The sequence below is a fragment of the Neolamprologus multifasciatus genome, chromosome 6, assembly GCF_963576455.1.
Source record: "Neolamprologus multifasciatus chromosome 6, fNeoMul1.2, whole genome shotgun sequence".
Taxonomy (NCBI): domain Eukaryota; kingdom Metazoa; phylum Chordata; class Actinopteri; order Cichliformes; family Cichlidae; genus Neolamprologus; species Neolamprologus multifasciatus.
In genome coordinates this window covers 21145288-21171478 of record NC_140444.1, presented here as the reverse complement: position 1 = coordinate 21171478, position 26191 = coordinate 21145288, and the positions used below count along the sequence as shown (strand labels likewise).

Here is a 26191-nt window from a genome sequence, read left to right as displayed (position 1 = left end):
TATGTGTAACATTCCTGTAGATTAAAGATATTGTGTAGAAATACTCAGAAAATGCATTCCTCTAGCAGATTTTAGACAAATACAACCTTAATCCAACATTTAAAAACACAAATTATGTGTTACTAGGACAACAATCACGATCATAATCTGTCTTTCTTGCTTGTATCTTTAGGATGAACTTACAGGAGCTAAATGTCTGTGGGTTTGTAATATATGTTTAAACACTATCATATGTTGTTCGTTGTTTATTCAGTAAAATGTAGGTCTAAACTATAAAAGAAAATATGGGTTTAACTGATGTGTTTATGCCTATTTGAAAAAATATATATCATATTTTGTCCCACTCTGACCATGAAAGTGGTGTAAAATGTGTCTATCTCAGTGTATTAACTGGCATCGTTGCTATTTTGACCTAAAAAGCTCTAACAAACATGTTGACGGAGTCTCTTGAGCAGAACATTTCCAGAGGTGATGCTTCGAGAATTGAGGTATTTTAAATTGAACCTTGTTTACATCCATGCTTGCTAGCTCAATGTGATCTCCTTCCCTGTCTTAGTTGTAATTGTGCAGCATATTTTGTGTGTCACCTCCTGTTAAACAGTATAATAGTTTAACACATGACTTTCCTCCACTCCTGAAGGTCCACAGGGAATCTATAAGAACCTGAATCTACAAATTAAAAATACTGGCTTGGGTAAAACTACCAGTTTTACTCCACAGCCTCGTAGTAGAAACTCTTATGGTATCAATTTGAGGCTCCTACGTCTTATTGTTCTTGAGTCATGAAATTCACAAACAAACGTACCAAACTTACACCTGTCTTTCCCATCAGTCGATAACGGCTGAGGGGTAAAATGGTCTCATTTTACAATTCTAAATTTTCTGTCTGACTCTCCTGTCACACAAACCCAGAGACTGGATGGCAACCATCTGACAACTTTCAATCAGTAGAGCAAAGAAAATGTGTATTCCCCAACTGATTGCAAGAGGTTATTGGATGTTGCTGGCAATCACTAGTATGCACTTACTTGCAAAGAAAAAGTACATCTTTCTGCACCAGAAAAATCTTTGCAGTTGATTTGGTTGCAAGCAGATTTCTATGGTTGCCAGTAGTTTGCATGGAAGATGCAAAGAGTCAAACTACTCACTACTAGTGATAATGAAACTGAAAATTGTGATGCACAAGGGAAACAGAGATGGTTTGTTTTTAAACTGAACATTTCATCTCTACAAAAATTTAAATATACTGATTAACAAAAAACTCTTTGGAGCATGAGTTAGGTCATGTAACACCATGAGTGATAAAAATGCAATCCCATTATTCATTTGCATAAAGTATTCCCTCATTTCATCTGCATTTAAAGTAAGACATTTCTCTGTGTCTCTGTGTTCTTCTAAATTGTTCATCTGATCTGCTTCACACTCTGCGGGTGAATTGCCGGTGACCTAAGGCAATCAAGTGTTGAGTGTGAAGTAGGTCGGATGAGCGTTTGTCAAGAAACATAAAAGGAGATCCATGAGTCAACAGTAAGTGCCTATGTTAAGGCTGGGGGTGAATCATCAATCTAACAGACGTCACTGAATACAACACTGACACATCAGAAAGATCATTACATGTGGTCATGCTTGCTTTAAGAAGAGCTTACAGTGATGGAAGATAATTCATATTAGCAAAGTGACAGGACACCAGAATAGGAGAATTCATGGCTGATGCAGGGACATGACTAGCCTACTTTGCAAGGCATAAAAAGTTACTTCTTGTCCTCAAAAAGGCAGATAATATTGCTGTCTTTATTCAGCTTTACTGGAAAATTATTTGCTTAATGTTAAAGTATTTCACAAAGTTTGTTGATTGAGACAAGGATTAAGGATACATCATCAGAATATCCTCTAGGAAATACGCAACTGGGTATTTACCTCTGTGAGGAAAGGCAGTGGAGCTGTGGTACAGCCAGCCAGTGGGTTTGGCAAGGATGGAAGGATCATTTTCTCAAGTTTCTAATTTAACTGCTGCAGCTTTTGCAAGACGGTGTTCAGAAGAACTCATAACCTTCAGCCAAGACAGATTTGCAATTGGACGCCATTGAGGCTGAAAGTGAGAAAACAACTGCACACAGTGGGAATGTACACACAGTGGATGCTTTAGTAGGCACCATTACAAGATTTAAAAGACTGGAAAGGGGATAAAGGGAAAAGATGTGGAACTAACAAGATGAAGGCATAATGCTGGGAAAGCAAGAGTATGAAAGAGAACAGTCAATTTCACTGCAGCAAAAGAAGTCCTGAAAGCTATGCTGATGAGAGGAGATGCATCATCTGGCTCATTGCTAAGTTGTCATTCAAGGAGTGTTTCCCTTTCAACTTCTGAGATGTAAAACATGAATTTAATGAGAACGTACACTTGACTTGTTGGGAATGGAAAATACTCTTTGTCCTTCACTGTATTTAATGTCTTTAATTTAAGTAAATTGCATTTATTTTTATTTTTTATACATTTAGGACCAGCTTGCAGTCTTCAGTTCCATAGTGGTTATTCTATAGACATGGAAAATGATTTTTGTTTTGCCATGAAAGAAGACCAGGATCTCCAGGATTTGAAGGAGCTCAGCTCTGGATGATTGCTGTATGTGGATGTACTTACTGCCACAGAACTCTCCATTATCTCAAAATGACAGCTAAATTGGCCCGTCAACAAAGCTGCATTCATCTTAGCAACTTCACTGGTGCATTAGTGCATCTTCCAAACATAGATGAGGGATATGGGGCATCGCTTCCATTCTGGATGCCACAGGGGGAAATTAGAGAGTTTCTGAGTGCAGCACTATTTAAGTAAGCATGCTCGACTATTGGTTGGTTCCCCTCGCTTGTCAAAATCCCAGTCGGGCACCTTAAGTATTTTTATAACTGCCTATAGATGAAGAGGAGGAAAAAACTAAGCCCAGTACATCCGGGGAACAAAGCCCTGACAAAGAAGGCAGCACAGAATTGATGGTGTGTTAAAGTACTTCTTTTGACTGCTTCAAATTCAGCTTCCCCTGTGACTCAAAAAGGCTTTTTTGGCATTTATTATAAAACAGAAACACTATCTACCCATGCATGTGGATCATCCTTGTATTAATCAAGTCAGGAACTGTCCTTGTATACTTTGACATACATTTTTATAGTTTTGATGTCAGACACTTCAAATCAGAGGCAACAGCGTGAAAGGAGTTCTTGTGCAACTACTGACTTATCTACAGTCTTTAAGCAAAAGCTTAAGGTGGCAGCTGAAAACTCTGACTACACAGAATAAAATCTAATATATGGAAGGAAACATAACACATTAACCTGAATGTATGAATTACATTTGAACAGGAAGAAGGAAAGCCCCAACATGTGGAATATAGAGACTTTCACAAACTATAGATGGAAAATTCTCTCTCTGAGATGTTGAACGAGTGCCCGTACCGCGTGCCTCCGCTTGTACCTGGAGTGTAATTTTATCTCCCTCAGAGACTTGTAAATTTCTTCAAGAAATGCTGCATAATGTTCTCTTGGAAGCATTTTGTTGAACATCGTTATTCACTAAAAATGTCCAAATAATGGAAATCCTCAAGTTGACGTGATGTAGGCGCCAAACTGTATTTTGTCTATTGTGACCAGCACTTGATAAAAGAGTCTTTATTTAATATTGTATAGACCTTTGACTGCCGAAATCTCTGTAAATGTATTCCAACTTCCTTCTATACAGTCACGTGTCCGTTTATATGAGGAACCAGGACTTCCTTCCTGCCAGATGTATTCCGTTACAAACATTTCCTTTACAAGTGCGAGTGTGTTGCACTTTCAGAGTCATCAAAATGTTTCCCAAACAAATGCTGCTTTGTGTGACTCTGGAGGACAGTGAGACTGACCTTGAGCCAAGAGGCTCTCCTAGTTGGTCTTATCTTTTGCATTTAGCTGTTCAAGTGCTTGGTGTGAGTATGTGTTTATGTGTGCATACAGTATACATGTATTGCATGAGCAAGAGCCAGCACGCCCCCACATCCATGAGACTGAACAGAGCTGAGTGGGCAACCTGGCATGTGAGACACTGATAGAGAAGACCTTGACTAGAAGGTGAGACACCTTTAAAAAAAAAAGGAAAAAAAGAAAAAGAAAGTAATTTGCTGCACCCACTCAGACATCAGGTCCCAAGAGTTTTATGCGGAGAAAGGTCTGAAGATGCAGTATTTCACTTCAGTTGCTTAGACTGAGTGTCTATATATGAAGAGAGTGCTAAGGAGAGACTCAAACTGCTTGTTTAATCATTTCCTTCATTCTAACCGAGAACATGGTCAGGAAAAAACTGTCTCTCTTTTTACTAAATATGAACCAAGAAATGAAATGAATAAATAATTAAATAAAGATATTTTTAAAAGTCTGTGAATATGGGAGTCTGTGTTTCTCCGAAGCATCTGATGTATTACAATATAATGTATTTTCATTGTTTTGTGTGCATCATGTGAATTCAAACTGCCAAAGTGCCTTGGCAGAACATCAGTCAGTCTAATCTAACAGGACTAAAACTATGAGAGGAAATAAACAAGTAGGGCTGAGTAATTCCTGAAAGCTGCAAACCGAGCTTTATGGGAAGAGTAGGTGGAGAGAAACAATGGACCTTAGACTGTAAGCTCCGACTGTAACGAGTATGGATCCTGTTTACCAATGACCCCTCCCACTCTCCGTCTGCTTCCCTCACAGTTCGCTCATACCTTATTCCCATCAAGACAAGACAGGCAGTGGCTAATTACTGTACAGCAACAAACAAACCAATACTTCTCTATCTCCCCGGTCATGTCCCATTACTTCAGTTTAGTCCCCCTATTCATATTTCTCTTGACAGGTGCATCTGTCCATAGAGAATAAGGCAGGGTTGTAATCGGCAGGCAGAGGATGTTGTAATTAAGAGGTGTACCTCTGGGCTAACATATGATTCAGCCAAGGTGAAAAAGACGGTGGGAGTGGAGTTTATTGAACACGCCAGGGCTCCTGTCAATAGCAAAGCCACTTGGCACTATGTTCGATACTGTTAATAATGCTTAAGGTCTGTGAGCATCTGTACATGATTGGGCATATTTATGTCTGACCTTCCCCAGCAAAGTGCCACTGAGATGATTGGGATATACTCTTTCTTATCTGCCAGCTGCTCACAGGTAGCTTTAAAATTTGTTGATCACCCACATAATCAAAAGCAGGAGAGAGAGACAATGCAGAAAGAGAAAGTGTGTGTGTGTGTATGTGTGTGTGTGTGTGTGTGTGTGTGTGTGTGTGTGTGTGAGAGAGAGAGAGAGAGAGAGAGAGAGAACGAGAGAGAAAAATAAGAGCGAGCCTGAAATGAGACAGTAAGGATAGGAGAGCCCAGATTGATATAGCAATTACCAAGAAAGCTATCCCTCAGTTAAGAATACATCTACATACATTAGAGCCGCGTTTCTCCCTGCCACCATCTCTGTGTCTGGTCCAAGAGTATCTCATCCACAAACGCAGTATGCGGAAAGGTCATCAGTGTGCAGTCACTGTGTATACACTAACAATGAAGACCCTGTCTATTCTCCATTTTGCTCATACCACAAGACGAAGAGATCCATAGGAACGACGAGGAAAGAATGAAATCAAAATGTCAAAAAGAACACATGAAAATCTTCATCACATGCACATATTTCACACAGACGGGCAGACAGACGGACAGAAAGGGGAAGAGCATTTTCCCCTCACTGTTGTGATGTCTGTGATGTTTACTTGAATTCCTATATTAGCTGTAATTCAAAGATTCTCAGTGCATCATCCTATAAACAGAAAGGTGTCCAATTACCTGTCGCTACACAGACGGACGTGCAGCACTGAAAAGTGACTTACACTAGGAGCCAATGCTTGCCACAGTGACATTCAAAGAATGGCTTTCATGCATACTTTCTTTGAGCTAGCAAGTAAATCCGGTTAGAGTTAGCCCCTAATGTATGCAGGCATATGCTTGTGCAGTGTGACTAGAGGCCCAGCAATATATGGAGAAGGGTTTTGCATAAAAATACAATGGTGCTATCAAATATGCTCAGAGCACACATGTAAGCAAGCTAGCATTTCAAACACCTCTATTGGTTCAAAACAGATCAGACAATGAAAACATCAGACAATGAAAACAAAAAGAGTGAAAAAAGAGAAACAGAAAAGGAGACAGAGGTGTGAGAGAGTGAAAAAGATGCCGTGTAAATAACCCCCTAAAAAAAAAAACATGAGGAAAGAGGACAAGCAGATGGAAAAATAAACCATGGTAAAGTGATCCAGTGCGACTTGGATCTCTGCCGCAGACTCAGAGATCTCCTCTGCCCGTGTGTCTGCAATGTGTGTGAATGGAATATGTTTCTGACTGCCTGCGCGTATAGTACACATGCAGGCACTAAGCACCATTCACAGTGCACTCGGGTCAGGGGCTGTTACGAGGACATAACAGGAGTAGGGGTGAAAGAAGGGTATAGCTGAGGTTTTCTAACTGTGTTGCCCCTTTCTTTGTAGAAATGTGGATGAGAAGAGAGCAGCATTTGTGGGGCCATATTGAAAAGGCTCTATGTGGTAATCTAATAGTGAATTCTCTTTGACGGACCTCAATTCAAGGCATCTACATGCATCAAAACGTCTCCGAATCAAAAAATAGCTTCAGTCTCATTAACGGTGCAAAAAAAGAAAAAAAACATACAAGGCAATGCAGGCTCTTGCTCTGAGCAAGTCTACATTCTCTGTTTCTAAGGAAAAGGGGATAAAAATGGAAAAAGATATAGAGAGGGTGGGGAACGGGAAAACAGAGACTGGGCAAGTATTAAATGTAATTAAACACTGCCACCTGCTGGTCACTGCGTGAACTTACGTTAAGCTTTTAGGCTGAGGGTAATATGTTTGAACAGCTGCACATTTGACCACCTGTTTGCACTGATCCACGCAAAGCAGATGTGGCACACAAAGGACACAGCACTGGACCAAATCTGACATAATATTAAGGAGGAGAAAAAAAAAACGTTCAAATTCAAACAATGCTATCGTGTATCCCTGCTCAGAAGGAAGCAAATTTAATTTGCTGGTTGAGAGGAAAGAATGAAAGCTGAGGACGAGGCAATCATTTTGATGCAATCACAATTATGTTAAAAGACACCAACCTCATTTTTTTCCCCACTCCACTTGGCTCATCTAATCGAAGGCGGCAGCAGCCGCAGAGGAATAAAAGGAAGACCATCTATAACTCATACTTGTGTTGGCAGGCTCTTCCTAGCTCAGTTACATTACTCGAGTCATAGTGTATCTTGTGTTTTTTCATACTTAGAAGGTTTCTGCGAGAAGTACTTACTTTACTGCTGTTCGCTGCTGCTGCTTTTATGTGACACTTCAAATGAGTGTGAGAGAGCACGAAAGACCGACAGTGTCACCATTTTAAAAGGCTGCATCAGATCCTTCTCGCGTTTGACTGTACAGAGATAAGGAGGCTCAGAGTAGGAGAAAGGCAGTGAGAGACAATAAGAGATTGCTTATTAAAATTTACACTGGGTGAGTGCAACAGTCTGTTTCCTCCCTGTGCATAAATCCTCATAGCGAGTGACCGTTTTCCCCCCACAGACGAAGTCATTTCTATGTGTGCATGTGCTATAACAGCTTACATGAAGCATAAATAAAAAGCCATAGCACGTCTGAACATCTTCTAAAATGAATTCATCCCTACACTGCCTTGGCATATATTGAGGTCTAATAGAATCGCTACATTGTGTATGTGGGTTGTGACCTAAAAATCAAAGCATGTGTGTGCTACAGTGTGTCTTTACCCACATTCCCCTTAGGGCCTCAACTCCATCTGTCCTCCCGCTGAGTTCAGATCCTCAGAATAAAGACTTTCATTCCAACATGACAGGGTTTTTCCTGCATAGCGAATTTAAAGGTAGCTACTCTTAAACGCTGTGCTGCCTTTCCCAAAGCCTGACCATGTCTGCAATAAAAAAAAAAACTATTTTAAGGGTGTTAAATCTATCACTGTCGACTATTATTGCAGAAAAGGAATCAGCTGGGGCCGGTGGAAAATTGAAGAGATAATGGACCGAGGTAGCAGATGGCTAATTAAGAACATAACTCGTATTATTAGTAAAAATGAGGTCACGTGATTTAAAAGAGAGAGTCCCGTCAGTATTTTAGCCATAAATCACAACAGAATGCGTTGTCAATCTTGCTAACGTTAGCTGACTTACTTCAAGGCTCAGCGTGAGTTATCGTCCATGCTGGATGGCATTTATATGATGTACGAGGTAATCGGTAAATACTCTTTGATATTTATCGTTTGAAGATTGTTGATAGCAGCTCCACTTAAACTTAACTGTGTTTATCTCTGTCATAGTCAATCCAGTACAAACACGCACATCTCTTTAGCAGCCTTCATTAAATTTAATTAACTTCACTAATGTTCAATCAGTTCTTTGCCATCATTGAGCCTGGAAAAATCCCGGATCACACATTTATCATTAGAAGCAACGGGAATTTCCACAGCATATTAATTTTCTATACCAAACCAAAAACTGGTGTTAACATTCAATGTCAATAACATGAAAGCTATATTCATACTTGCGTACTTTAAATTAAACCTCTTCCCAAGACATTCAGTGTATTTCAAAAGGCGCTCTAGAGGAAGTCCTTGATGGCGAGCTCTTAAAGGTAAAAGGGAGACAGGGAGCTAATGTCACCTCTTTGTTGTATGCCAAAAGATGCTGAAACTGAGTAAATGTGAACTAACACTGACCTCCCTTTTCTCTCTAAATAGATCTTATACGTCTGTGTCCTGTGTTGACTTATTTCAAACTAATTCCAGGTATCAGTAATTCCAGGTGTCTAGGAATAAATGAGGTCATTCCTTCTTTCCTGTCTTATTCCTAAGCCGCCCTTTCACTCCAGCTATAGACCTATCTCTGTGCCCAGCATTTAAAAATCTCAGCTAACCTTTAGTGTCAAAAGATATTGAGGGTTTGTTGAGGCATCCTTGCTAGTTTTTTTTTTTAAGTTACAAATATATACAGTCTTCACGTTGTTTTTCTTTTTTACACAGCAGGTACTCCATACTCTCACCTCTTTTATAGGTAATTTCATATTCTTTAAATTAAGATGGCAGAGATGAAGGGTACTCTACTTTCATTCTAACCAAAATGAAAGTCAATGTTATAGAGACCACACAAAAGTCAGTGTGAGACTGATATAAATCACTGTACCCTTTAGTCATATATCTACATTTTTGTGTGACCAAATTACCTTCATTTCATAATGTCAGTGTCTAAAAGGAGACTGTGGGAAACTGCGGTAACTGAGTACAGAATCAATGAGTCAAAGCTGATAGTTTCGGCAAAATTATGATCTCTCTGGTAGAGGGAACAACTTGTCTATATGTAGTCACTCATATCCATTAGTGAAACGAAATGAGTACCATTATACTGCAGCCCTTCCTCCAAAAACCCACCCACTGGAAAGAGACATTTTACCCTATATCTGTCACAGCAGTCAGTGCTACAGTCTGCTCTTCCATCCATGTGTCAAACCAATGCACAAGAGTCAAAGGATTAGAAGCCGATCAATGGCGAGTCAAGACGGGGACTATCTCTCCAAAACAGATAAAATCAGGAAACTCAGCAGTATCCAATGGCATTTGATTAAAACACGGAAAGCAAAAACACATGTGCACCGACAGGAATGAATGTTCATCACTGTGTACAAAAAAAGATGTACAGCTACTTTTGCATTGGATGAATATATAAACTGAATACTCTATACAGTATTGTGGGTATGCGTGCATGTGTTTTACCGCTCAGCACAAGCCGTTATTAAATATATTCGCACTAAACATGTGCTGCATGTGCATACGGAAAACCCTTTAAGCATCTCGCCTCATAGCTTAGTATATCAGTTCATTACTATTCTGAGAGGACCTTACCATAGTCTGTGTCTCTGTTGTAAGTTAGGAATTAAACATGCACCAGCTTTGGGCGGCACAGAGGGCCTAGCAAAGGGCAATTTGTCTCATTTAACTGCTGGCTGTCTGCCTGCCGAATAGAATCGAATTATGCACGTCTTTTGCTGTTCTAAAAAGTCCTACTGTTTTACATAAAAACACAGTCAATATGATTACTTTAGGCCATGGCCCTGTGCAAAATAATAGGATAGGAAGTTCAGAAGAAACTAAAATTTAGGTCTCTGTCTAATCCCTCAGCACAAGACAGCTTTTATTTTCTAATATTCAGCTGCCTGTGTTTCACCCTCAGTTCTCTTCAAAGCTGCTGCATTGCATTTTTAATTCCCAACTGTTACCACAAGGTGTCACTAACACAATGCAAACTAGCAATATTTGGGGCCAAAAGAAAGTACTGAAAATGGCACTTGGGGGACTATATTTCATTTACTGTGGAAACACACACACACACACACACACACACACACACACACACACAGTTTGTTTGAAGGGGTGGAAACTTGAGCTGCCAAAGAGTTAAAGAAGAGCTGGAAATATAAATCAAATTGGAAGAGAAAGCTTCAACATGTAAGTGTAGGTTTAAACACGTAAGCTAGAGTAGATCATTTCCTCCGAGTTAAATGCTGATTATTCAAAGCCCTACATGGAACACAATCTCCCTGAAAATACATCAAACAATATGTATGAAAGTGGGGCTAACGAGATTAGAGAATGCATAATTACAGTCAACTTTTCATTCAACAATGTCATTTTCATTCCACATGGTCTATTGTGATTTATCTCCTCACATTTAAGGAGACAATTTACACAGAGAGTTTTTTTTAATGTAAATTTTTTAAACAACAAGGTTGTGGGATCTAAAAAGGCCATTGTTTATTGCACTTCCCATTGTAAATCTGAAGAGTCAAAACAAATTGTCATCCTTAAAGTCTAAATTGTATTTAAATAATATTACACATAAGGTTCAATATCTTAGGCCCCTAAAGGGTGAAGCTGTAAAGTTTTTTAACAGTTTGTTTCTTCTATAAATATATTAAAAACAAATCCAAAGCTAAATATTCTTTCATCATGAAAATATTATTTTCTGTGAGGTAACTAACTTGTTGTGTCAGCTCAGTAACACCAAACAGAGAAATACAGTCGAGCAGAATCGTACATTATCAGGTATAATGTTGTATCATTAGTGTACTGGGTAATAGGTAATAGACTGCAGGGCTTTTTAATGTTTGTATGGGGTTTTTTGATAAGCAGATTAAGTGAGATTTGAGAGATTTGAGAGAGATTTTGTTAGTTAATTCTTTCAGCTTTTGGGACTGATACTGTCAAGGATTATAGTTACTTAAATCAATGATAAAACATTTTATGCAGACAGCAATAAAACCCATTCATTGATAAGAAAGGAATTTTTTAATATGATTTATTTATGTCTAATTAACATAACTGTATGTACACAGTAAGTGGAACATTGCGCTTTTCTACTCTGACCTTTGTAGCTGTGAGTGAAAACTGAAAAATATTAAATTCACCATATGTTGATGCAGAAATCTGTCCCAAGCTTGTTTAATGGCAATGAATAAACTGAATTCATGTTTGTTTGTATCCAAATTTGAGTCAAAACACTGGACTCGACTTCAGAAATACAAAAAAATATAAAAAATATTATTTTTAACCGTTACAGAATCATTAAAAATATTATTTTGGTAATTACCAGTACTGTTAAGGCAGCTGTGTCATAAACCTTACATTGGGTGGCTTTGCTAATAACTTTGTTACACACTGCAACATTTCATGTCTTGAAGTTATCTATTAAATACTGTGTACCGCAATATACCTTTCAGTAAATCTACATGTGAAGACAGTGTGATCCTGATCGGTCATGGCACAAGCTTGAATAATACTTTTATCCTTAAATAGGGTCCTTAAACCTATTCCTTAGTGGCTTAGTGACTCACTTTTCCTGGATTTCAAGCCCAGTTAATATTTTTTGTCAGAACATGTTTCAGGGAATTTAAAAAAAAAAGAGGACTGATAGTTTTCAACATCTGGAGGACTTGATGCAAAAAGCCCATCCAGCAATACAGCACTGTTAACATCTGGCCACTAGATGGCAGCAGATGATGCTTTTCATGGAGGTTTCTGGCCATAATTGGGCCTATGATTGTGTATAATCTGAATGAAGATGATTAACCATCGCTGTACATGATTATTATTATTTTGAGTTATATGTTGAAAGAAAGAATATACTAGTGAGTTTTTTGTTGTCTGAGAGCCAAAGGTCAAAATATAGTCAAAATGAAAGGTAAAATATATAATAACTATTGTCCATGTAGTCATAGCATCAGTGATAACCTGTAAGAAGTTGCCCGCATAAACACCCAACCTTTTATATTACGCAGTACTCTTTGTATCAGCATATCATGCAGAATCCTTGTCCTGTACTAGAGATGTGATATATATGTATGGTTTAGTCTTGTATTTTTAAAGCAGTACAAACATGCTTGTTGACTTACATCAAATTCATTAAGGGCAGCAGCAAGTTCTCCAATGCCAGCATGGCCATGCTTCTCGTCAGTGGGTGAGGTGGCCTGTGCAGCACTTGAGATGCCTCCTATGGCCTCCTGGACCTGTTTAAACACGTAGTCTCGATTGGCCCGTGTGGCTGCCACGTCTGGATGGCGCAGAAAGGCCTGAGAAGCCGTATACAGCATAGTGGCATTTTTCTTAAGGGCCCCACGCGCAGCTGCCATCTCATCTCGGCACTGGGGGTCTTTCAGCTCCTGAGAAGATAGCAAAGGTTTTTTTTTTTTTCAGACAAGCGATAATAACAGTGTAACTTGCAAAACCCTGGAGTATTGCTTGAGAAATTGAAAACAGTGTGAGGAACAGGTCACAGTTGAAGAACTATATTGTTAAAAAACAAGTTCATGTCCCATTTGATGAATTGAATCTGATGAACTGGTATTGTTTCAACTTCACAAAGTTAAGGCAGCGTCAGCAGATCAGCAACTATAGAGCTGGGCAGAATTAGCCTCAGTGTTTTGCTCTGGTTCACCTCGGCAGCATGGGCGCTTGCCAACATGACACATGCAGGAAAAAATCCTCTATAAGCTTTTTGTCACACTGGGGGCCATATTAAAAATCACTTTGATGTGTAATTCTCCAGGATCAAATAAGCGCTGGTGCAGAGATTTAGCTTACTCTACATCCCAGCTAAAACAAATCCTACACACTAATAATCCGCACCATTTAAAATTTGCTAAAACATTACAAAGGAGACTACACAAATGTGGCCTATCTACAACAGCTGTGAATTCTAGTGTTAAATGTTAATGACCAAAAATCTAAAAGAAATGTGTATAATATTTCTGACTTTAAAATGATGAATTTTACAATACATTTTTAAACAATGTGTGTTGGCCATTGTATTTTTTTTATCCTATCCTATGCAATCTTTCAAATTTACTCCATGGCACAAAGAAATTGGATGTATTAAAGCTGGCTCTAATGAGACAAATGCCCTTAATGCAAAACAGATTAAACTGGTTGTCTGAAACAAACACTTAACATCTGCTAGAGAGTGATGTCAGATTATAGCAACATTTGTTTGCACAACGTTTGCAATCTGATTGATTAAAGCTTTGAGTTGAGTTCGAGTTTCTAATATTTTACAGGCTGAGGCTTCAACTGTGACATTCCCTCGTTTATCAAGACAGAAGAAGAACGGCGGACACTTGGAGGACCTTTTATCCAAGAGAGACACGTTATTTTTCTGAAAGAGCATGAGACATTGGAATTCCAGGTACCTGCTGTCTCCGGGCTGCCACATAGTTAAGCTTCACCATCTCTTTCCCAAACTCTTTGAACCGGTTGGCCAGATCCTGCTCATTGGTAGCATTCTTTACTCCCTCCAGGGCTTCTTCCACCTGCCACACACATACGCACACAGTCTTTCAAAAACTTTGTGCACAAACCAGTAGACAACGTCTTAAATAATCAATATTAGTTAAAGCATTTATTTTCTGTAATTGTAATATCTAATGTGTTTTTAGTAGTTGTGTAATTTCAGTAAGTGTCAATCCATCTTGCTGATATATCCTAACTATAAACCCGTTTATCCCTGTTAAAAATGCTGCGGAAGATGTAATGAAAACGGGAGAAGAGGCAGAGATAATGTTAAGTGGCCTTTGATGGTGGGGCTTATACAGGCTTGAGTTAAGTCCCTATGTGGGCCTGAAGAATGAGGCTGGAAAAAAGGATTTTTAGTGTTTGTGCATTTGTGAGACAGGGACAAAATGAGTGACTGCAGATGGATGCAGGCATGAGTTGGATTCAGATTATACCAAATACATATCATTCTTTCTGGCACACTGTATTAACTCGAGTTATAAAGCCCAGAGCTACTGTCTAAGTGAATGAACAGCTCACGTTCTTCACATGACTACACTGAGAGTAGTTCATCACACCAGAGCACTATGCTATAATGTCCATTTCCAGGATGCTCCTCTATTCCCTTATCTAAATGCAAATGTGTGCAGAGGTTGTTATAAAAGTCTGCACTGACTACACGGACTATACACCAACAGGAAGTCTTTTTTGTTTACTGACCTTCTTTAAGCAAACTCTGCATACAAGTCTTAAAACCACGTAGATATTTGGAGAGTCAGTATTTTTTACACATATATATATTTAAAGTGTTGCAGTTCTAAGTACAGCTCCATCACAACGTAACCAAGAAGTATACTTGGTTGGGTGTTCACTGCACTTACAATTTTAAGGTGGGCCAGCAGCCTCATGACATCAGCCATGTCAGCAAGGATGAGCAAGCGAGTGACAGCAGACAGCAGGGCGCGGGCAGCCCTCACCATGGTGCCACGCTTCACAGAGGAGCACGGGTCATCGGCAAACTCCGATGAGGCAATACGCATGGTTTCTCCTGCAAAATGGATAGAAGAAAACAGTAAGTGGAGCAGAGAGTATGATATTATCTGTGTGAGTGCGAGTGCATGTGTGTGCAGACTATAATCACCCAAATTGTTAAAACTGACTGAAGATTAAGTGTAATTACGCTTCTTCTCATACAGCTCAGAGGTCATGAAGCAGTTTGTCAGAAAAACTACATCTTAGGCTCTATTAAAATAGCCTGCCCTAGCAACCAATTTGCAACCCGCTGACAACCTCCAGTTGCTAGGCAAATATATGTATTTCCCAACCAGTCACGAGAGAAGTTGCTTGCTGGTTAAATCAATCAGAAAAAGGGTGCTGCACCAATTGATTGATTGCTTTGGTTGCTAACTGATTGCTGCAGTCACCCACAGTTTCCATTTCAAAAGACCCAGCTTTTAGTTTGAAGGCAAATGTTCTCCTGCAGTTTACATTGAAATTTCCAAAGTTTCACTGCTACTTAACAAGTAGTTTGCTAGCATGGCAACCACAGTAAGCCTTAGACATTTCAGCTTAGGCCGGGTAGTACAGACAATACACTAGTGTGTATATGGCTCATATTTCTGAGCAAAACCCATCCCCCACATCTCCAACATTAAATCAAAGCATATAAAATGAATCTGAATACACACGTGCATGCAAACATTGATACTCTAAATAATTAGACATGTTCCACCTGGATCAGGAGAAACCTGGCAACAGGCAAAAACTGGCAAACCAGTTCTCTTAGCATAAATAAGAATTAGTGAGTAAACAAAGTTGTTTATGTTATGCCAGAGTGATAACCTCATAATCAGATAAACAGAACTCAGCATGTTAAACACAAACATGCACAGCATGTGTTCAACTAAACACACACACAGGGACACACACACAGAACTGCAAATGAACTCATGATGATACTGGTAGTGCCATACGTCTGTCTGACCCAGTGAAGAGTGACAGAGAAAAGTGTATTACTGAACCCCTCCATGGTCTGAAATCAGCATCTCTAATTTAATTTATGACAAGATGAAGGGGACTGGGACCCTGAGGTCACATTGAGAGAGGCCTGATGAGGCGATGACAGATTTAAAACCATTTTATAATTCACAATGACTTTAACTAGGCAGACAATTCCATTCAAAGGGGCACGCTTCCAGCAGCTGCTAAAGGTCACTTAAACTGCGATATTATTTTTTAGTCTGTGGGATACAGACAACATAGCATATCCTCATGCTCATAAGTTTAACATTATTAATATGAACTGTTCTCCCTGATGACCTGGTATGTACAGTACTTATATACAACCTACCAAATATGTGGGGTATTAGTACTGACGTCCTATTATTTTCTTAAAGTCAGGAAGTAAGTATTTTAGTCTAATATTTTTTTCAGGGACATATTTTCTAAAGAGTCAAAAAGGACTGTGAATTCATTTGCTTCAGTATAAATATGGCCATTTGCACACAAAAATGCTGCAGTGTTAGTTGAAAGCATGTCCTACATATTTTAAATGTCCAAGAATATTTTTTAACACACCTTGTCACTTCGCTTTGCATGCCTAACAAGCGAGAAGATTAATCTTGAACCTTCTGATGTCAGCTGTGGTGATGACCTGTATGGTAACAGTCTATTTCACACCTCAGAAGAGCGGTGTGCCAAAGCAGTCAAGTCAATATTCAACAGTACCAGCAGCCAAGTACGCGCTGACAGAGCAGGATGAGGAATACGGCTACAACACAACATATGCTGAGCTCCATTTGCTCTTTCTGCTGATGTGGTTTCTGAACAGGGAATCCAATTCCATTCTGGGGACAAACATTTGATTCACATAAAGGCTCACTGACTCGCACTCCGCACAGAAAATAAACTTCGGAGAACTACAAAGTACTGTGACATTGCTCCATCTGTGTAAGCCACCAGAAAGTAGAGTATGATTTGTTGTTCGAGTGAGGTGCTGCATCCATGCAGAAGTTTCAGCGACTAAGTTTCAAATCGTTAATGAGAATGGGCATCTATAATACCCTTAAATTCAGCAAGGTCCCTCAACATTACAGACAGTCGAAGCTTTAACGATGCATGACTTTAGGGTAAACAACTCCAGAACTAGACTCATTACATTTGTGAGGCTGCACGCACTGCAAGTGAAGCCTAAATCTAATGGGTACTAATCTGCTATATTTAATGGATTTGGCTTGCCACTTTTAACTCTCCATTCATCTAAAGTTGAGCAGACAGCTGACTTGCTATGACATTCAAAACACTTAATACTTTCCCAAAACATTACATTTATGTCAATTACGCTCCCTATTCATCTAGAATACTAATACTTACACAACAAGAGAAGTCAGTAGGGGTCCTTATTTCAGTCATAATAGTAGTGAACATGGGTGTTGTACATTAATACAGTGCCTTAGCATAAGCCATTTCCCAACACCATTTTTGTGGTGACTTAATGGTTATTCCAGATACTGCGATCATCTGTGATTTTGTTATTTTCTGTTGTTTTTCTAGCCTTCCCCGATGTGTCTTTCTATCTCAAGTTTGAGTATGCAAGTCTGTGATTTCCTGATTTATTTTGGTAGCAGATAGTCTTGAGCGTGTCATGTCTAGTTTGACTTCTGCTGTCTCGTTGTCTTGCTATCCAAGTGTTTCTCATTTGCCTTACTATCCCTGTGTGTCTGTGCTTGCATAAATAGTGCTGTCTTCTCTTTGTCACATTGTGTGTTTAAACTCCCAGTGTGATTCCTCGTGTTACTCCAGCCTCTGCATTTATGTTATTTTGTTTATGGATTTCATTACTAGACTGTTTATTGAGTCTTCCTTCATTTTATTTCTGCATTTGGTTTCTCAATCTTGTGATTTCCTGCTAGTAGGCAAAGTAATCGTAAGTAGGTTTGGGGTGTAGCACCATTCTTGCAACTGATTTCACCCAGCAGCAGGAAGCAATCTCCATTAATCATTCAGTCGAGGAATACACATTTTTCCCCACCAACTAAAGGTTGCCAGGTGGTTGCCAACTGGTCTATAGTCCTGTGTGAGTGAGACCTTAAATAACCCATACAGAACTACTTTTGATTATTGGAATTATTTTGTCAACTACATATCAGTAACATTAATGTGACTACACTCTGAATTCCACATGCATCTCACACTTCCTCACTGTTCATCTGTAGTAGTGTCATGTGTAGCTGCAACCTGGACAGATTTGGTCTGTACAGATGCTCAATTAAACGTATCTAAATGAAAGTACTTCAAGCAGAATGAATGACAGAGATTTTGATTTTATATGTTACAGAGAATAAACAGGTTAACAACCCAGTCTCCATTCCATTGTAAATATATGCAAACTGGATGCTTGGAAATAAAGGAACTTTTTTTTAATGTCTTTTAAAGTGTTTTGAAGAAAAAATATTTTAACCTCCTAAGACCCGAACTCTTCCACAGCATGCATTTTTAATTTCTCTTTGATATTTGGGCTGATTGGGGTCCGATGAATGTAAAAACAAAGAATTACAGATTTATTTTTTTTACCTTACTTTTGTTTTTAGGAAAAATAAGAGCCACGTATGAGGATATTCATTTAAGATTTTGATAGAACAGTAGCAGTATAATGTCCTTGTAAGTGGATATCAGGCCCTTGTAGAGCAAAATTGAATATTTTGGTCTAAATAACCCAAAATGTGATGTCCACATACAGTGGGGCAAAAAAGTATTTAGTCAGCCACCGATTGTGCAAGTTCCCCCACTTAAAATGATGACAGAGGTCAGTAATTTGCACCAGAGGTACACTTCAACTGTGAGAGACAGAATGTGAAAAAAAAATCCATGAATTCACATGGTAGGATTTGTAAAGAATTTATTCGTAAATCAGGGTGGAAAATAAGTATTTGGTCAATAACAAAAATACAACTCAATACTTTGTAACATAACCTTTGTTGGCAATAACAGGTCAAACGTTTACTATAGGTCTTTACCAGGTTTGCACACACAGTAGCTGGTATTTTGGCCCATTCCTCCATGCAGATCTTCTCAAGAGCAGTGATGTTTTGGGGCTGTCGCCGAGCAACACGGACTTTCAACTCCCGCCACAGATTTTCTATGGGGTTGAGGTCTGGAGACTGGCTAGGCCACTCCAGGACTTTCAAATGCTTCTTACGGAGCCACTCCTTTGTTGCCCGGGCGGTGTGTTTTGGATCATTGTCATGTTGGAAGACCCAGCCTCGTTTCATCTTCAAAGTTCTCACTGATGGAAGGAGGTTTTGGCTCAAAATCTCACGATACTTGGCCCCATTCATTCTGTCCTTAACACGGATCAGTCGTCCTGTCCCCTTGGCAGAAAAACAGCCCCATAGCATGATGTTTCCACCCCCATGCTTCACAGTAGGTATGGTGTTCTTGGGATGCTACTCAGTATTCTTCTTCCTCCAAACACGACGAGTTGAGTTTATACCAAAAAGTTCTACTTTGGTTTCATCTGACCACATGACATTCTCCCAATCCTCTGCTGTATCATCCATGTGCTCTCTGGCAAACTTCAGACGGGCCTGGACATGCACTGGCTTCAGCAGTGGAACACGTCTGGCACTGCGGGATTTGATTCCCTGCCGTTGTAGTGTGTTACTGATGGTGACCTTTGTTACTTTGGTCCCAGCTCTCTGCAGGTCATTCACCAGGTCCCCCCGTGTGGTTCTGGGATCTTTGCTCACCGTTCTCATGATCATTTTGACCCCACGGGATGAGATCTTGCGTGGAGCCCCAGATCGAGGGAGATTATCAGTGGTCTTGTATGTCTTCCATTTTCTGATGATTGCTCCCACAGTTGATTTTTTCACACCAAGCTGCTTGCCTATTGTAGATTCACTCTTCCCAGTCTGGTGCAGGTCTACAATTCTTTTCCTGGTGTCCTTCGAAAGCTCTTTGGTCTTGGCCATGGCGGAGTTTGGAGTCTGACTGGTTGAGGCTGTGGACAGGTGTCTTTTATACAGATGATGAGGTCAAACAGGTGCCATTCATACAGGTAACGAGTGGGGGACAGAAAAGCTTCTTACAGAAGACGTTACAGGTCTGTGAGAGCCAGGGATTTTCCTTGTTTGAGGTGACCAAATACTTATTTTCCACCCTGATTTACGAATAAATTCTTTACAAATCCTACCATGTGAATTCATGGATTTTTTTTCACATTCTGTCTCTCACAGTTGAAGTGTACCTCTGGTGCAAATTACTGACCTCTGTCATCATTTTAAGTGGGGGAACTTGCACAATCGGTGGCTGACTAAATACTTTTTTGCCCCACTGTATGTGGATGCCAGGTCCTAGGAGGTTAAAGACAATAACTGATGTTCTAGAAATTGATGATCTAGAAAAATTTACTGGATGTCTAACAGAGAATAAGCATAAGGAATTACAGACACTAACAATCTTGTTATCTGACCAGTCACAATTTAAAAACAAAAATGAAAGCACAAACAGTCGGGCTTACCTTGCTTACGAACATCTTCCACAGCAGCAATAAGCTCCTCCTTGAGGTCCTGGCTGTCTTTGGCAATCTGCTCTCCCTTTTCGAGAAAGTTCTGGGTAGCCTGCTCAACAGACACTGCCAGGACGTGGGCCTTCTTAGAGCGTCCCTTCTTCTTACTGGATGGCCCTTTGTTGCTGGTGTTCACCAGAGTAGTCACCTTCATAAACAGGAGAGGAAAATATAAAACTTACTGAACACACTGATTTGCTACTTGTTGCTATGGTGTATGGTCATCGTTGTTTCTGAGGTTACGGCACATAACCTGCACATCCCAGCAATTAAAGATAATGAGAACACCAAAAATAATAGGAAGATCCAGTATGTATTATTTTATTATCATATTATTCTAAAACATTAAAAACTGCTACAACCTAGTACCTGTTACAGGGCTTGCTGATTATAATCTTTATACATTCATAAGCCACTGTATTATGTAAGCCTCCAAAACCAAATACAGTCCAAGAAACCCCCTCACAGCCATACTGCCAACCATCAGAGGATATTTTTGATAGCTATTATGTGATAATTAGTAGTAATTATGTAATTTTAATGACATTAAAATTATGGTATGGTAGCATAATAATGCATCTAAACCCTCTCTTTTATATAAAATACTTATTACCATTAAGTAACATTTCAGTTCATTTTGCCCACTTTATATATTTTTATTTCTATTCATTTGGTCCTTGGAAATGACTACGAAATAATGGTGGTGAAAACCCTACCGTGTTATTCAGCACCAATCTGGCTGAAATGTTGATAATGTTCTTATGTAAACAATACCAAGGTCATGAGTAATTACTGAGTTCAAGTTTATATAGTGTATAATAAGTCAGTAATATAATTATTACTCAAGGCTTGATGGCAGAGATGTTCAGTTGTTCTGGGCATGGTGATCAGTGCCACTGAGATGATAGTGGTTTGAGATAATATCCTGGTCGCAACACTTTGCAAATCAGGACCACAAAGGGGGGACTACCTATGCATAAAAGAAGATCTTGTCAAAAACTGTATTATTAGCTCTGTAAACATACTGTTATCTAAACACTTTATAAATGGTACCCAGTGTAATACTGAAACACAATATGGGCAATTTTCCCAATCCTATAAAAAATGTAATTACACTAATCTTCTTTCTTTGGTTCTTTTCTGAATAATAATGTTTCTGTACATTCCATAATAATGCAGGAAGTATGACTTGTGCTGGTTTTGCACAAAGGAAAAAAGTTGAACGAAAACAAGATGACTAATAGTCCAAGCTTCGTTCATAATTTGGACCTTCACAACAATAATGAGGTTATTCATTCTAGATTCTATTACTGCTAAACTGTGTGCAGCATCAGTCAAGTACCTGTCTTGGGCTGCAACCACTGACAATATCCATCAGGGCTTTTGCAGGAATGTTGCAGGAACCCACAAACACAGATATATTTTACTAATACTGTTAGTCCATCTAACTGTATTAGTAAAACTTCAGTGTTTCAGGATTATGTTGTTTTTGTTGAGGTCCTGGCTCTGGGGAGGCTTGTCAATGACTGATAGTGTTCCTTTCTGTGTTTTTCTATCCAGGTAGGCTTTTAATGCGTTGGCAGTGTGTTTGGGATCCTTGTCACACTGAAAAATGAAGCTTTTGCCAATCAGACACTTTCCAGATAGTACTGCATGTGGATCAAAATCTGACAGCAATTTTCTATGTTAATAACTCTGTGGATTTTGACAAAATTCCCAACATCACTGGCTGAAATTCAACCACAAACCATTACAGCTTTCATTGTGTGTTCCAGATGGCTATCATAAGACCTTTGCCACTGATTTAGACCAGACTTTTTCTTCTTCTTTCCCATCGTTATGAATGGCTTTCTGAGAGCCACCCTTACACTGAGTGCATTTCTGATTAGGTTTTGGTGAACGGTAGATAGGTACATTTGCTCAAGGATCAAATGTATTTTCAGGTCCCGTGTCAGGTTTGATTGCTGGATTTTTTCAGATCCATGACTTTCAGATACTGTTCTCCTGTTGCAGACAGTCTGCAGGCCTGCCAAGTCTTCTTTTGTCCTCCACTTGTCCAGTTGCACATTTTTTAGGACACAGTATACATCATGCAGAGATATGCCAACTTTTTAGTAAATAGCTCTTTGTTAATCACCTTGGTGCACAAAATACTGCTTCATGTTTGTCAAAAGGTGTTATCTCTGTTATCTTTTTTTATAGATGCAGGGAAAAATTGACAACAAATATAAATTATTAAAACAAGATATTTGCTGTTGATTATTTTGTGTATGTGCTGTTTCCATCTTTGTGTAAACACAACACTGGTTCATCCCTTGAGTTAGCTTCCTTAACTAGCAAAAGTAACAATTCTGAAGATTTTCAGGTAAAAAGACAAGACTAAAAAAGCAGCCAATGCACAAAGAAAAACTTTCAAAGACCTTAAAAACATTAAAAAAAGAATTACAAGTATATCTGAGGGTATATATTAAGACTTTTGCACAGCACTGTAGTTATGGATTCTTTCACAACATTAAAAAACCATTTAGCTATCAGTGTAAAGTACCAAACACTGCACTGTATCAAATGTGATATCATCATAGAAACAAAATGATCACCTCTCAAAGAATAACATCCTACTTTTAGCATAATTAAGACAAAATAATGAAACGACGAATACATTAAAGTCACTCAGCTTAGAGGGCAAGAGCATAACCAATCATTGCTGCTTGTACAGGCAAATCAGGACTAGAAACATTTGGCTGCTTATATCTTGGTGACACATTTGCTGCACATAATTATACACTCCCATCTGAAGCCAGGGAGGAAGTACATGGGCAGAATTGCTCATTCCACACTCCAGTCAGAGACTGCCTTTGGACTATCTGTCTGACGGCAGCTGAACTTGCACAATAGAGTGATATTATTAGTTTGAGGAATATATCAGAAGCTTTCACTCTGAAAAGCCCCTAAGAGCAAAGTTATGTCCTGTCAAGGCGGCATTACTTCAGGGCTTCTAGGCTGCAATATAAGCGTTAATGATGTATGGCTTCACTCATGATGGATCCAGGAATAGTAAAGCTGATAAAAGACCAAGTTAAACTTTTAGGTCATCGTGTATTTGTCTAGAAACGAATTCATGATTCAATAGCATTATTTTAGGATTTAGAAACTCTGATACATCTTAACCATCAGGTCATCTGTTCAGCACCACTTGGCACAGTGGAATTAGTGCTCAATATGAAGTGCAATGATGTGTTTATTTCAATCCTGGTTGTTATAAATCAATAACTCATCATTATATTTACACATGAATGGACAGAAACACACACACACAGATGCACAAACTCACACTCGTCTATAACACCAAAAACTCCCTTCACCTCAGAGATAAGGAAACACTCAGAGTTAGTGACACTCAAATAAAACCATTCATTAACACAGGAACACAATCAAAAAATAACTACCTGTTTTTTTTTTCAAGCAGATCACCAACACATTTTTTTGATTGTTGACAAAGATAAGAACCCCAAAAAACAACTGTAAGTTAATTAATTCAGTTATATTACAATTACATGACTATAGATAAAGTTACACAACAGCTAAACTTAGCCAGCTCTATTGTTGCAGATTAGTCATTACTCTAGCGCCAATGGCTTGTGTGCATGCATGCACACACAATGCAGATAATGACAGTTCACCACGTTGCTGCAGCATTTGAAAAAGAAGAGGCCAGCTCACCCTTTGTCATCCATCACATAGTAACATATGTCCAATGTCAGTTTGCAAGCTTACATTAAAATGACTTCTGCTCCAGTCCTGTGAATAAGGTATTACTAATTTTATTAACCCATTAACGGTGCCATATTATTATACCTACACTCCAAGCAGTCTTTAAGGTTTTGCAGAGTATGGATACGGTAATGAAACAAGCCCACAGTCCTTTTTTATTTTACTGATGTTAAGAGTCAAGTGTCTCTTATATGCATACGCATTCAACACATTTCTGATTTATGAGAGTTACATGTCATATACAGTCATTATAAAGCTCTTTGAATGCTCCACTAAGGTAGAAAGAGCTATGTCAGAACCAGTCCACATACCAATAAGCAAAAATTAAGTTTATCCTAAAATGCAAGCAGCTGCTGTTTGTCTCTCTTACTAGTTATTAGAGGCCAAGTTTGTAGAGTTGCCTTCTTATCTTGCCTGTATTAAAAGTTGATCAGCTCTTTTTGAACTTGAGTGTTGATATAATGTCTTATGTAACTCTTCCATGAAAGAGAACAACATATTGAGTTATGAATCTGTGTGGTTTATCTGCTCTTCAAACCCTCATCTATTCATAAACACAGGGTTGGCCTTTCAAATACACACAGCCATCGCTACTGTATCAGCCAAGCTGCTTCCCACAGGGAGAGAATCACTAAAGTCAAACTTAAGTGATGTTTTGTTCTGCAACAGTAGCTTAAAAAATTATGTATATTTAATTATATCTGTGATAACCTCACAGCAGGCACCGAGTCGGAATCAACTCCATTACCTTCACACAGACTTAGCTGTATTGCTTTTGCCTAACTGTCCGTGCATGCATATGCTTAGCTGAATATCTCAAGAATGAGCTCTAGAGAAGCATAAATTATACCATTTTCACTTCATATTAAATGACTTTAACTTCAATAACAGTTAAAAACTGTTACCCATGTTTTACACAGGCTATTTACTCCAAGAAGCACAAACAAATAATTAATTTTAAGGACCTACATGAATGGCCAGTGGGGATAATGCTAATTAGGCAAAGAATTTGCATCAGACTTAACAAACAAACATTACTGGGAGCAAAAAGCATTGCAAGGGGTATTTCAGTGCTTTTGCATGAGGCTGAATGACATAGCAATTTGAAGTCCTTAGATATTTAAGATTTTTACTGTGGCTGAGTCATTTAAATTCAATCACGGTCACTTTCACGCTGATATGGTGCACTACAAAAAGCCATTGCCATTCTCAGACAATCAAGAAACAGGGAAAAATATTTGGAGGGTTCTGGCTCCAACCAGGAGAGATGGTGCTGACCTTAAAGCCACTCTCTAAGACTTGTAATGAATGCAAATTATGTGCTGTTTCCATCTTTAAATGCAGCGTGTGTCACATTAAACATAACTCGGTACTTACTGCTCGTCTAAAGATGTTAGCGGGGGGAAAAGTATGTAATAAAGGTACACATCATAGAGAGGTATAGTACCTGCTGTAGCACTGTGACACCAACTCATAACTCAGCTCATTGGCTTAAAGATATTTTCCGAACATCATGACTTTAACACAAGAAAGTCTGAATGATACATTATCACTTGCAAGCACAAAATAAGAACTGTGCTCACTGAATAATCAAATGCATGCCCCGAGGAAAGAGTTAGAAACAAGTAGTTTGCAAAATGAAAAAATGAAGTGAGCCACAATAATGTCTCCCTAGTGCATCCAAATATGCTCTGACACAAAACAAAATAAATTTACTGTCTACGCAAGGCAGCCTTGCCCTTTCTGGCAGCTGGTAATTGGCCCTCGGTAAGCCCATTTATCGTGCATATTAGCAGCACTGTTTGGACTTTATGCAAGACCACACCGAGGTTCATTCCAAACAACCACAAGTTATGTCCTCCTCTCAGCCTTAATGCACACCGCTCAGACACAGTCAGCCTTTGCTAGACTATTATCCTCTATGCAACCTGTAAAGCACACCCATATAGATCTGTCTCATTAAGCTT

General features: G+C 39.0%; 1 protein-coding gene across 1 annotated transcript in view; it reads right to left on the bottom strand.

Annotated features, from left to right (window-relative positions):
• ctnna2 (catenin (cadherin-associated protein), alpha 2) overlaps window positions 1-26191 on the bottom strand; it is a 331385-nt gene that overhangs the window by 250455 nt on the left and 54739 nt on the right. Inside the window, exons 3-6 of the mRNA XM_085161672.1 lie at window positions 20406-20601; window positions 14767-14933; window positions 13804-13923; window positions 12511-12777 (exon numbers count right to left, since the gene is read on the bottom strand). Coding sequence (XP_085017798.1) covers window positions 12511-12777; window positions 13804-13923; window positions 14767-14933; window positions 20406-20601 — 750 coding nt within the window. The remainder of the gene's footprint in view (window positions 1-12510; window positions 12778-13803; window positions 13924-14766; window positions 14934-20405; window positions 20602-26191) is intronic.